The following is a 13,431-nucleotide window of genomic DNA, read 5'->3' on the forward strand; positions in this document are numbered from 1 at the left end:
CCTGGTCAATCAAAACCCAGCCGGGTTCAGTGGAGTCCGACCGGATGAAGGTCGGTCGAGTTTTGATTGACCGGGCCTATTGTCTCTTTAATTCCATAGTAAGGCACTAGACTCTATATGGTCGGCTGACTCTAGGGTTGATCGACCCTCTTTCGAGCGATATGTTCTAAGGTTGATCAGACATGACCTGAAAGCTTTGGGGTCGAGCGATTAACAGAATTAGATGGAGAGTGCCCATCTATCTTAACTTTAACTATCCGTCATCTTAACTTTAACTACCGCGTCATCCTAACTTTGATCACTATATCATCTTTTGTTGAGTCCAAATGATGTCCACATATCTCTAGAATGACATGATATTGTCCACTTTGGGCATAGACCCTCATGACTTTGTTCTTGGGCTCTCCCCAAAAAGTCTCATGCCAATGGAGATATCATGCATCATTTTAACCCCATGATCTTTACCAAATCTTTCCAATGTGGGACTTTGATTGAACTCTAACAATCCTCCACTCAAACGAAGGACCACAATTACTCTCATGGTCCGGGCCTCCCCGCTAGCATCTGGTCACTCTGACCTGCTCTGGGCCTCCCCGCAAGCATCCGCACCTGGTCAACTTGACCTACTCTGGGCCTCCCCGCTAGCATTCAGTTACTTTGACCTGCTTCGAGCCTCACTGCGAGCATCCGGTCGCCCTGACTTACTCGCCTCCCTGCGAGTATTCGGTCACCTTGACCTGCTTCGGGCCTCAGTACGAGCATCCGGTCACTCTGACCTACTCGTCTCCTCGCAAGTATTCGGTTACCTTGACCTGCTTCGTGCCTCAGTGCGAGCATCCGGTCACTCTGACCTACTCGCCTCCCTACGAGTATCTGGTCATCTTGACCTGCTCCAGGCCTTCCCGCGAATATCCGGTTACCCTGACCTACTCCGGACCCACCCCTCAACTTCGTTCAAGGCCGCCCCACATGGCATCTGGTCCAGATCATGACTCTGATACCATTTGTTGAGCTCAAAAGATGTCCACATATATCTACAATGACATGATATTGTTCACTTTGGACCTAAGTCTTAATGGCTTTGCTCTTTGACTCTTCCCAAAAGGTTTCATACCAATAGAGATATCATACATCCTTTTAATCCCATGATCTTTATCAAATTTTTTCAATATAAAATTTTGATTGAACTCCAATAATCTGATTCATTCATTATAACATGCATCAATTTATACACAATATAGTGAATATTCATATACCATACATCTTGAAGGATGCTCTTCTGACATACATCGCCGCTTTCCCACTTCGAGGGGGCGATTTGTCCTTTACGCGTGGGTTTCGGAGGTCAACCGGCGTGCGCTAAGAGCGACGGCTTAAGCGCTGGCCTGGAAATGGCAAATATTAGCGCGCGCTTAGCGCTGAAAGCGACGGCCGGGAAATATTTGCAGGAAGATTTAACGAGAGTAGCGCTTAGCGCTGAAGGCGACGGGTCAGCGCTGGCCGGGAAATATTTGCAGGAAGATTTAACGAGAGTAGCGCTTAGCGCTGAAGGCGACGGCCGGGAAATATTTGCAGGAAGATTTAACGAGGAGAGTAGCGCTGAAGGCGACGGCTTCAGCGCTGGCCGGGAAATGGCAAATATTAGCGCTGAAAGCGACGGCCGGGAAATATTTGCAGGAAGATTTAACGAGGATAGTAGCGCTGAAGGCGACGGCTTCAGCGCTGGCCGGGAAATGGCAAATATTAGCGCTGAAAGCGACGGCCGGGAAGGAGAGTAGCGCTGAAGGCGACGGCTTCAGCGCTGGCCGGGAAATGGCAAATATTAGCGCTGAAAGCGACGGCTTCAGTGCTGACCGGGAAATGACAAATATTAGCGCTGAAAGCGACGGTCGGGAAATGGCAAATATTACGCTCTTATATATTCTACGGATCAGTTGTTGCACTTACTAATAACCTCTCTCCTTGTAACGCCAGCGCATTTACACTTCCACCAAACTTACTTCATTTGCCAGTTTCATCTCAATGCGCCCTCTCGTCTCGCTTTCGGCTGTCAGCCTCACGTGGAACACCGCTGTGTCGGCGTACATGGCGCTCGCCGATCCGCCGGCCATGGCCTTCTTGCTGTTCTGTTACGTCGACCTACTGCTGCTCTTCCTTCTGTTCGGGAAGTTTGAGCGGCTGATGGGCGAGGGCGAGGGCGCTGGTGGGTCGCCGGCGGAAAGGGCGAGGGCGAGGGCGAGGGCGGCGGTTTGGGTGCTGTCCGCATCGCTCGTGCTTGTGCTCGGCTGGAGAGTGTCGTTGGAAATCGCGCTGTGGCAGGTTAAGTTGGCGATCCGGGTGACGGCGGCGGCGATAACTGGTGGTGGATTCTATGGCCTCCTTCTGTTCAAGAGGAATGAACGAACGAACGTAGTAATTGGCGTGTGATATTGTTTTATGATGATGAGATTCAGAAGAAACGTGTCGTTCCTATGTATTGGTTGTGAATACGTACACAATTACGAAACGAATAAAATAATTTAATTAGCAGGCCGAAATCGATTGATGCGCGAAATAAACAATAATTGCCTATGAGAATGAATAAAATTCGATTCTCAGCTAAAAACGGGCCACTGGCGGAACCGATCGAATTAGAGCGAAAAGCCGGTGCCAAATACAAATAATAATAATTAAAAGTTTCTATTTTTAGGTTATGTTTTCTGTTTAAAGGGCGAGAGAGGGAGATAGCGATAGAGGGGTGGGCTTTGACGATTACTGCCGGATCTTGTTGACTGCTTTTCCTCCGACGGGCGGAATCGATGAAATGCTCAAAGAGACCCACGGCGATCCCACGGAGGAGGAAGGGTTGGCGGCGCCAACGCCAGCGTAGAAGCAGCGGCCGGAGTGCCAAGAATTGGAGCACTGAATTAAGCCCAGGTGTCCAGGTGTTTCTACCTTTCATTTATTTGCGCTGCGTGGGAATCGAAACTCATCCCACCAAGCCCCGTGAGAATTTAAGCCCAGAAGGTAGCTTCATCTTAGGTCTTCTCATTTCCGTTTCTTTTTTTTTTAAAAAAATATTTTTTCAGAGTTTCTTGTTATAAATTTCTTCCAAGAAGAACCAAGGAAAAATATTCCTTTTTTTTTTTTTTTTTCATTTGGGCGTTGTGTATGTTTTGTATTCATTCTCCGAAGTGTGGGCTTTGATTTCTCGAATTTGGTTGATTTGGTATCAGTTACCAAATTGCTGTGTACGAAGTGGCGCTGCAGCTGAACGTGATCGCAGTGCTGGGCACGGGATCAGGGAAGACCATGATTGCTGTCGTGTTAATAAAACACTTTGGAAAAAAAATAAAGAATGGAGGAGACCGGCGCTTCATTGTCTTTCTCGCCCCAACTGTACACCTTGTCATGCAGGTACTGCTTTTTTGTTTTGCATAATGAACAATTTTACATTGTGAAAACAGTCTGATCTTTGTGGATTTTTGGCCAATTTTACTTTTTCTTTAAGGAGCTTGTTTTTATGTACTCTTTTACAGCAAAATGAAGAAATGGATGCTCGTAATGATCTTAATGTATAATACTAGTGTGGAGCTAGAGGAGTTGATGAGTGGAATATTGATTGCTGGCAGAAGGAAGTTTCCACTTATCAAGTAAACCTTGTTCCTCTCATCATGCATTTATGAGGAACTCGGTTGCTTTTTAATACTTCTTCCCTTACCTCCCCTAATTCCATGCCTTTTATACTTATCCTTTGACGTCTTTTTTTTTTTGCAATAAGTGCCAAAGATTCGAGCTTAGGATGTAGGTGGCATTATCTATTTAAAACTTTCGATCATTTGCTATCATCACTACTTGGACGTTTTTTTTTAATCAAACATCAAATTCATTGGAACTTGTTTGTGTTACCATGTCATATATGGTCCTTTTAAAGTTGGCTTATCATTAGCACAAGTTTCTAGTTTCTGCACAACTATTTGAGATTTAAGTGACATGAAAAATGCAGGAGATTGTAGAATTATCTATCATTTAGTTTGGTTAATTTGTACCCCTCTAAAATATTTTGAATATGATTATCGATTGACCTGCAGAGAAGATTTTACTTTTCTATCATTGTTTTCTCTTACTTTGTACTTTTTTTTTATGTCACTATTATCCTACACTTTCTATTTATGAGAAGAAAATGGTTAAAGTTTTTTTTTTTTTGAATCTGTATGCCTTTTTTATTTTTTTACTTCGGTTCTCTAGTTTTTATAACCAACAAACTCAAGACATACGAGCCTAATGTATTACTTAATTTTGCACCACTTTCTATTATGGTGTTCAACACTCATTATTGTAAAAACATTGATGTCAATCAAATTGCTATTCCTTTTGGTGTTTCATACACTCTAGTTGTACTCCACTGCCAGATTTTTCATTTGGCTAGGTTTTGCTTTGGTTCTTGCTTTTCAGCAATTCATGAAGTAACAGTTTCATGTGATTTTCAGGTAATGGTCATGACCCCACAGGTCTTATTAGATGCCCTGAGGGTTTTTCAACAACCTTCTTTCTCCTACTCTGCTTTTTCTTAGTGCCCCTCCTCTTGCTCCTCTTCAAAGCGGGCCAATTGTTGACATGGATGAGACAAAAGGAAACTGTTTTGTTTCAGCCAGGGATGAAAACTCTGATATGGGTTTACACTTTAAACCTTGGTCTAACTTATGTTTTCAAAGTACGTGCAGGTATATGTCGTTGGCCTACTACACGACACATATACAATATGCGAGCCAATATGCAAAATCATATGCTGTCAACATTAAAATACTAAAGATTTATATTGATACTGAAAGTATCTATCACTCTAACATAAGTGTTTAAGTTATAAGCTACTAAAAGGATAATTTAAGGTCTTGAGTCAATTTGGTTTAGGTTTAGTTTAAATTCGTTTAAATAAATCCAATGAATTTTTAATTGCATTTGCAGATTGCATATGCCATATATGCGGCCATATGCAATCATGGAGTGTTCCCTTCAAAATCCTGTCTAAATGGCCATCTGTGTGGCTCAAGTTTCTTTGTTTGAAAAAAACAATGTATATTAGTAGTGATTACATATAATCCTGAGTATTTTTATGATATTCCTTACTTCACAAGTTTCCTGCTTTTCTTGGGAGAGTGCATAGTGTCCATGTGATACAATGATTTTGTAATATGCAAATTTTTTTTTCATTAGTTCACAATGGTCCTTGATTGCCTCTAGCTTATGATAGAACAATGAGTAAAGCATGTGTTAGGAATAATGAAAAAAAATATATTAGAATTTCTCATCAATGATAATCCCTTCAATTTATGTTGATTATTCGTTAAATAAAATTAGACCTTAAACCTTCTGTTATAGTGTTTACCGGTAATATCTAACACCCCTCAAGCCGACTCAAATAGAAACCTAGTTTGTTACATCTATACTCAATTCTAGGATCTCTAGCAAATTCGCTAATTGATCATTAGAACTGACAAATGATAGGACAATTTTATTGGATTGCACATTTTCTCTTATGAAGTAGCAACCAACTTTTACATAGTTTGTCCTTTCATGGAATATTGATTAGAGAGACAATGTGTCTTAAAACTTAGTTGTCACATTCTAGTTTCATCGACTCTTTAAGAGCTATGTTACTCAGAATCCAATACGAATATTCCCAAGGGGGTGGATCTGAGTGTTAACATGACTTTTTTAAAATTCTTCACGGGATCAATAAAAATATTGAGTGGTTGCTGGGAGTGTTAGTGTGTGTCTGAGTGTGAGTATCTAATACAGTTGCAAAGGGAGTAAGATGAAGAGTCCAAGTATCATAGTTTAAGAACATATTCCAACTTGTTCACCAATTGATTTACCTAGATAAGCTAACATGTAGCTTGGCGATGCTGATAGTCCTTGACTCCACATCTGCATCCAAATGTAGATGACACATTACAGACTAAACACTCTGCCTTGCACATAATAAATTTTCTAAAATTCAGTAGCATGTGCCAAGCGCTAAGTGCCAAGTGTCAAGTGCCAGGAGGCCCTCCCTTGAGCAATTGCTTCGCACTTATATCCTTAGTCAAAGATCCTCAATTTTTCTTATCTGATTACTCTAAGGGGTCAAGTTTTTTATTTCAGCGAGATTGACTTATAGAATATTAAAGAGGCTCCATGCCGTTTTTAATGACATTTAACCACACGATTCTTATATTCATGTTCTCTTATCTCATAGTGAGACTGATTACTGAATGATGTAATACCGATTAACATAAACTGCTCCAATATAATAAGAACGTCCATAGCTAAAAAAGTCAATTCCATTTAGTTCTTTCACTTTTATTGATTCACGTACTTAGGATACTTTGCCCAAGTCTTGATGGGATTGAGTTATTGTAGAAAAAAAATACAAAAGAGGTCCTCACACCATTCTTCAAGACACTCAAATATCAATACTAGTTTCTTATATTCTAGCAGAGATTGAAATGACCGAGGCACATGATTCATTATGTATTACAGTTGCTTCAACATTTTTTTTTTTTTTTGCTTAGGACTTATCAAGTGTGATTACGTTTCTGAGAAGTTAAACATATTGTTCTTATTTCTAAGGAGTTTATTATTCATATGCATTGCCCTGATACATATTGATTTATTTTTAGTTTATGTGGATGGAAGCATATGCTTGGATATTTTGCAAAACCAATGGAGTCCAATCTATGATGTGGCTGCAATCCTTACTTCTATCCAGGTATTAGAGTTCTCCAATCCCTAAGTCTATGGAAAAATTTATCTTATCCTTGAGCTTCCCTTTTTGAACATTCTTATTCTTTGAAAACCCATATATATAAGTTCAAAACTTCTGTGTTGTGTCTTTTCAAATATGAACTTGGTTAAACAAGTTTATTCTACTGATGTTAGTTGTTATGATGCAAGAACCAAGGGAATTATTGCTTTATCCAATGGCGGAGTCTCTATGAGTTTTAATAAATGTGATGCTTAAAATATCAAAGTTTCAATTCCCTGTTCAATGTGTTTGTTAGTCCCAAGAGTTCTGCTTGTGTTGTATAAAGTACCCAAGGGTCTTGTTAAATGTTAAATATCTACTTGGAAATGTGTTCCAAGAGGCTTTAGAAATAAGAGTTCAAAATGTTGGTGCAAGGCACAAGAGCAATATATAAGTATCCCTTAGAGTGAAGTTCTAAGCTTCTCCTTCTGTTCTCTGTATTCCTTTTCGGGCTGTGAGATTTTTCTAGTTTTGACTTGAGAGTGGTGATTCTTAACCTGTGTCTTTTTGGATCTCGTAAATATTTTAGTCTTCTATCTCCTTTTTCCTTTAGATCCTTGTTTCTCCAGCTTGCCTGACATTATGCTACCATTGTCCCAAGGCTTTCATTGGGCGACCCAGTTTTTTACTATCATATGTACCATTAATTTCTCTATCTCTAGGTGAAATCACATTTTACACTCGATCAAGCAGGAACATAAAAGCTCAAACAGCTTAGAGAAATCGGATATTATTCCTACACAGAAATTATTTTGTTATAAATTAATTATTTTAGGTGATAAAATATTTTTGGCTTTTCTCGTAAATATTTTTTGCAAGGCGGTGTTAGTACGCACCGCTTTATTTCAGGCTCCCATCACAGCCATTCGTACGCAACCAACGGTCATTGATTTCTCACTCGCCTAATGGTCAGGATCGGCCGAAATAACCCTCCGCGAAGAAGATGGAGGTTGAACGATCCTCACCCTTTATTTTGAATATGCGGTTTAGATTACGCCACGTCTACCAGCGTTGTTTGCGACTTCATTCCTCGTGCGAGGAATAAAAGAATGGTAACAGCAGTAAACACACTGCAAGTTTTCACTCGGTGCGATTTTTAGGGCGTCGAAGAAGCGATGGGTCCGGGATTGTACTCCGACATCGGAAAGAAAGCGAGAGGTACTTGCGTGATTCGTGATTTTAGTTTCGTTTCAATCTGCTTCTGGTTTTGTTCTTCTTTTGCTGATTTTGTTTTTTTAATATTTTGGTGCGGATCTTCTTTATAAGGACTACCAGACAGACCAGAAGTTCACTCTCACTACCTGTACTTTGAATGGAGTTGTATGTTCTTGTTCGATCTGCTTCATTCTTTCTTGGCCAAAATGATTTTGATTTTGATTTCCTAGCTTCAGTTGCTCAGGGTTTTAGCTTCTTTTTTTTTTTGTAAGATTCTGCATTAAGCGAGCGTGTGTATTTGACAATTATATTGTTAATCTTACACAATTCTCCGTTTTTAAGTTTTCATGAATTTCTTCCATGAAAAACACAATCACTTGAGTTGAAATGTCAACATATAGCCGTTAATTGCAATTCATTTACCTGTGCAACTATCGTTTTTTCAAGTTATGGAATATATATATTTTTTGAAATGATGGGACTCACGACTCTTTGCCTGCACTTTTGACTGGTCATAGATCGTGCACTTTTGACTGGTCATAGATCGATCACATTGCAGTAGTTGGTCAATCTGACATCTATTTGCTATATAAAGAGGTCGTTCCTTTAATTATGCTCATTTTTTTCCAATTCTTCTTGTAGGTTTCCTTGCATTCTTACCCTACCACTTTGATTTAGCTCATCTGACAATAACATCTATTAATTTTATTAGCATTTTTTTACTAACATTTTCCTCCTATTTTATAACCTATTGGGGATTGTCATTTGCTTTTCTAGTTGGTTGGAACTAAAGTATAAACCACAGATTTCAATTATTTGTAGTTGGGGCAGTTGTGTTATCTCCTGTGATTTCAGAAAAAACTCAGCTTGTGGTCTATGAATGGCTGTGGTACATTTTACCCATTAATCTGAGAGGAATACTTTAGACATTCATAGAGCAAAGCTATTCTTGATTTGTAATTACATGATGCATGTCGCGGCTGACTTCTTTTGTTAGTAATACTTTTGAGAAAGGAGCTCGGAGTATGCCTTACTGATCTGCATTGAACCTGATTATCATGTAGTTGATATTATCTACTATTGCAGGCCATTACAGCATCTGGCACAAGGAAGAATGAACTGATCATTGGCGAGCTACAGTCTCAGATAAAGAATAAAAATGTCACTTTTGATGTTAAAGCAACATCAGACTCAACTGTAAGTTGTGATCGCAGTTTTTATGCCTCAGCCATTCATTTAAAATCAATTTTGTGACCTTTTTATGATTCCATCACATGCCAGTCGTTCTATACTTGTTTAAAAGAAACCCTTTCAATTCACATGCCCCATGCATATCCATGGAATTGTTTTTTCTATCAAAAGGCATCAAAGGAGGAAAGAATTAGAGGTGCAAAGTTAGCCTTCTTTAATTGAGGCTGCTTAAGCATACTTAAATGCCAAGAAGTTTCTTGCCCAAGTGCCTTGGCAATTTGGATTGAGATGAGGCTTCTTAACCATGCTTAAGCATTAAGAGTTTCCCTGCCTAAGTCATCTATTTCATCTATTTTATACAAGATCCAAGGTCAATTGTGATTTTTTTTATTTGTTCCCAGCTTCTAACAACTGTTACAGTCGATGAACTGGCTACCCCTGGGCTGAGATCAATATTAAGTTTCGTTATACCAAATCAGCAGTCAGGAAAGGTGACTAATTGTTTGCCTTTAAATAGTAGTAAATAACTAAACTGTTGGTTATGCAGCTCGACTTTACTATATACTGGTTATGTTCTGGTTGGCAGGTTGAGCTGCAATACCTACATGATTATGCTAGCGTCACTGCTGGTATTGGATTGACTACCCAGCCTGTGGTGAACCTCTCAGGGGTGGTTGGTACTAATGCTTTCTCTGTCGGAGCCGATATAGCATTTGACACTGCGGGAGGAAATTTCATCAAATACAACGGAGGGTTGAACGTCATTAATGCTAATCTCATTGCCTCGTTGACTCTGTAAGTACATTGATGCTTCTCATCCTTCATTGGGAAGTAAAATATAAATGCTTTGACCAAATACTCTTGTGAAAGTGGAGCCACGACCTGATTTATAAGGGGCTATTTTGAACCCTGCTTCTAGGAACGACAAGGGGAACAACTTAACTGCATCCTGCTACCACCTGGTGAGTCCATTGTCCAGTACAGCAGTGGGGGCGGAGCTCTCTCGTAGCTTCTCCAGCAACGAGAACACCCTAACCATTGGGACACAACATGCCCTGGATCCTCTTACCATGGTCAAGGCTCGATTCAACAATTACGGGAGAGGTAGTGCACTAATCCAGCACGAGTGGAAGCCAAAATCATTTTTCACAATCTCTGGGGAAGTTGATACAATAGCCATCGAAAAGAATGCCAAGGTGGGCTTGTCCTTGGTCCTTAGGCCCTAACGAATGTGACTGGAACACTTTAGTAAGGGAAACAATGTAGGACTAGGAAGCACAGACTAGGCAATGGCGTTCTTCTGATTTCAGGACTTGAAGGGCGCCCAATATTCTATGTGCAAGATCTGCATTCTCTCTGCCAGACAATGATTTAGTAAGTAAACAACTTTGCTAGAAAGTAGAACATCAAAAATTGCATATCGGAATTCGGCCCTAACTAAGGAGGCCTTTTTATTTCTGTTTGTTGCTTGGTAGTATAACACTTTTGCTCGGCCAATCCTACCAATGGCTACGGTATCCATTTCTTGTTTTTAAATTTTCTATCAGGTGTGAGAGAAGAAGAATTCGCCTGTATTCCCCTACTCTCTAGTATTTTTAATCTTAACCAAAGGTACAGTAAGTTACTATAATGGATTCCTACTTATAAAAAATTAATTTAATATTAATTTAATATTAATTTATAATTAATTTAATATTATATTTAATCTTAGTAAAAAAATTTACATTTCAACATTGTCTATCTAAGATATTTATAGAAATTTTTAAATTTTTTTTATACTGTCAATTCTATCTTATAGAAATTTTTAAATTTTCTTTATACTGTCAATTCTATCTTATAAATTTTTAAAAATTTTTTTATACTGTCAATTCTAAAATATGAGATTAAAAAAGTAAATTTTTAATTGATTAATTTTATATTTCTAATTGATTAATAAAAATTTTTAAATTTTTTTTATATTGTCAATTTTAAAATGTGAGATTAAAAAAATAAATTTTTAATTGATTAATTTTAGATTTCTAATTGATTAATATGAAAATTTTTTAATAATACGTAGCATAATTGAGTCTTCAACTTTATATTTATTTATGAAAATTAAAATAATAATTGAGTCTTCACCTTTTTATTTATTTATGAAAATTAAAATAAGATTTATTTATGAAAATTATTAATAAAATTTAAAATTATTTTTGATATGAAATAAAAGATAATAATATAATTTTATTTTAGATTTTACAAAAATTAGTCAGTAAAGTACCGATTCTTAATAAAACTAATAAGATAGAGTTATTTTCATTAATTTTTATTTTTAAAATTTAAAAATACCAACATAATAAACTTTAATATTATCATTTTATAGATTTTAAACTTTTGATTTTGATAAAAGAAATCCTTTAATATAATCAACAAGACTTTTTTATCTCAGTCAACACGGTTCTTTGAGTAATCTCAAAGTCAGTATACATTTCTTGATGTTAAAGTTTATAGTTGGCTATAAATATATATGTCTCGAAGGATCAATGGCTCTTCCACTGGAAGCTAACAAAAGTTAAGAACTCTCTCTCTCTCTCACCATGGAAGGCGAATGCAGCAACACTTTCACCAAAGTTGCTCGATTGGCCAGCGCGATCTCGATGCGCCCTCTCGTTGCGGTCAGCCTCACGTTGAACGCCGCGGTGTCGGCGTACGTGGCGCGCAGCGATCCGCCGGCGATGGCCTTCGCACTGTTCTGCTACGTCGACCTGCTGCTCCTCTTCCTTCTGCTCGGGAAGTTTGAGCGGCTGATGGGCCAGGGCGCCGGCGGATCGCTGGAAGAAAAAGCGAGGGTGAGGGCGGCGGTTTGGGCGCTGTCCGCCTCGCTCGTGCTTGTGTTCGGCTGGAGAGCGTCTTCAGAGATCGGGCTGTGGCCGGTTAAGTTAACCATCCGGGCGGCGGCGGCGGTGGTCGCTGGCGGTGGCTTCTGTGGCCTCGTTCTGTTCAAGGAGGAAGCCGGGCATGTTGAAGAAAAATGAGCGAACGAACGAACGAACGCAGTAATTTACGTATGATATTGTTACATGATGATGAAATTTAGAAGAAACGTGTCGATGTCATTGATGGTTCATACAAATAAATAAGAATATAAATTAAAAAAATTATGTATTTCTTGTGTATTAGTTTTGAAGATTCAAGATTATGTTCCTTTTAATATTTTTAATTCGCGTTTAGATATATTACGTGTGAATCTTGTTACATGAATAATTTGCAGTGCAAATTATCAATTTTCACTATAAGAAAAAAGTTTAACAATAAAAGTTTTTCACGTTGTCGTAGTTCTTTTAGAATTTTTATTAAAGATCATGTTATTAAAAAAGTACTCAATGATAATAGTTTAAAACAGTTATCTTTGAAGGCAAAAATAATAATTTTACCACGGTAAAAATCGTTATCTTTTTTATAGATAAAAAATATAAAAAAATAATATAAAATTTTCTAGTATTATAAATTATTTAAAATATAAAATTTGAAAATAAAATTTAATATATAATTTTTCAACATTCAAAAATAATATTTACAATATTTTGAAGAAATTTTATAAACAACTAACACAATGACAAAGCTCGATTTTATAAACAACTAACCTTTGGGACACAACATGCCCTGGACCCTCTTACCATGGTCAAGGCTCGACTCAACAATTAGGGGAGAGGTAGTGCATTAATCCAGCACGAGTGGAAGCCAAAATCATTTTTCACAATCTCTGGGGAAGTTGATACAGTAGCCATGGAAAAGAATGCCAAGGAGGTGCGCTTGTCCTTGGTCCTTAGGCCCTAACGAATGTGACTGTGTGGAACACTTTAGTAAGGGAACAATGTAGGACTAGGAAGCACAGACTAGGCAATGCAATGGCGTCCTTTTGATTTCAGGACTTGGGACGGCGTTCAATATTATATGTGCAAGTTCTGCATTCTCTTTGCCAGACGATGATTTACTAAGTGAACAGCTTTGCAAATCGGAGTCTTGCCCTAAGGAGGCCTTTTGTTTGTTGTTTGGTATTATAACTCTGATATTGCGTGCTCAACTCCTATTAAAAGCCTTTTCTTTTTGAGGTCAATAAGCCTGCAAAATATAATTCCACATCTTAACAGCCTCGCGATCCAAGTGTATTACCAGAAGGTCTCAGTAGCTTACAAGGAAGATGGTCTGTATTCATACGTATACATTTTCATTTTTTATTTAGATATATTTTCGTTAAAAATTAAAAGACTATCTTTTATTATTATCATCATTAAAATGGTGCCTTTTTAAATATTATTAAAATGACATTTCACCTCGTTTTG

General features: G+C 38.2%; 2 protein-coding genes across 8 annotated transcripts; both read left to right on the top strand.

The window, feature by feature from the left end:
- The first annotated feature begins 2,013 nt into the window (after positions 1-2,013).
- Positions 2,014-2,439, top strand: LOC121989899. The gene has a single exon (XM_042544199.1). The coding sequence runs from the start codon at positions 2,023-2,025 to the stop codon at positions 2,425-2,427; it is 405 nt and encodes a 134-aa protein (XP_042400133.1). The 5' UTR covers positions 2,014-2,022; the 3' UTR covers positions 2,428-2,439.
- Positions 2,440-2,667: 228 nt separating this feature from the next.
- Positions 2,668-10,629, top strand: LOC121991826 (mitochondrial outer membrane protein porin 1-like). Of its 7 annotated transcripts, XM_042545880.1 has the most exons (10): positions 2,670-3,006; positions 3,216-3,396; positions 3,519-3,632; positions 6,642-6,730; positions 7,680-7,924; positions 8,019-8,086; positions 9,008-9,118; positions 9,514-9,603; positions 9,699-9,907; positions 10,032-10,629. In XM_042545880.1, exons 5-10 carry the CDS (start codon positions 7,882-7,884, stop codon positions 10,336-10,338), a joined length of 828 nt encoding a protein of 275 aa, XP_042401814.1. In that variant the 5' UTR covers positions 2,670-3,006; positions 3,216-3,396; positions 3,519-3,632; positions 6,642-6,730; positions 7,680-7,881; the 3' UTR covers positions 10,339-10,629. The 7 variants fall into 7 exon arrangements, with proteins under 7 accessions (XP_042401812.1, XP_042401813.1, XP_042401809.1 ...); XM_042545878.1 differs by lacking the exons at positions 7,680-7,924; positions 8,019-8,086 and having other exon boundaries at positions 2,668-3,006; positions 3,519-4,703; XM_042545879.1 differs by lacking the exons at positions 7,680-7,924; positions 8,019-8,086 and having other exon boundaries at positions 2,668-3,006; positions 3,519-4,693.
- Positions 10,630-13,431: the final 2,802 nt, after the last annotated feature.

Source organism: Zingiber officinale, chromosome 6B (assembly GCF_018446385.1).
Source record: "Zingiber officinale cultivar Zhangliang chromosome 6B, Zo_v1.1, whole genome shotgun sequence".
Classification (NCBI taxonomy): Eukaryota; Viridiplantae; Streptophyta; class Magnoliopsida; order Zingiberales; family Zingiberaceae; genus Zingiber; species Zingiber officinale.

Excerpts from the sequence above, each read along its gene's own strand:
- LOC121989899 (XM_042544199.1), top strand. The coding sequence starts at position 2,023 with ATGCGCCCTCTCGTCTCGCTTTCGGCTGTCAGCCTCACGTGGAACACC.
- LOC121991826 (XM_042545875.1), top strand. The coding sequence starts at position 6,491 with ATGTATTACAGTTGCTTCAACATTTTTTTTTTTTTTTGCTTAGGACTT. Across the intron at positions 6,731-9,007 it reads CAATCCTTACTTCTATCCAG|GCCATTACAGCATCTGGCAC; the intron begins GTATTAGAGTTC and ends CTACTATTGCAG. Across the intron at positions 9,604-9,698 it reads CAAATCAGCAGTCAGGAAAG|GTTGAGCTGCAATACCTACA; the intron begins GTGACTAATTGT and ends TCTGGTTGGCAG.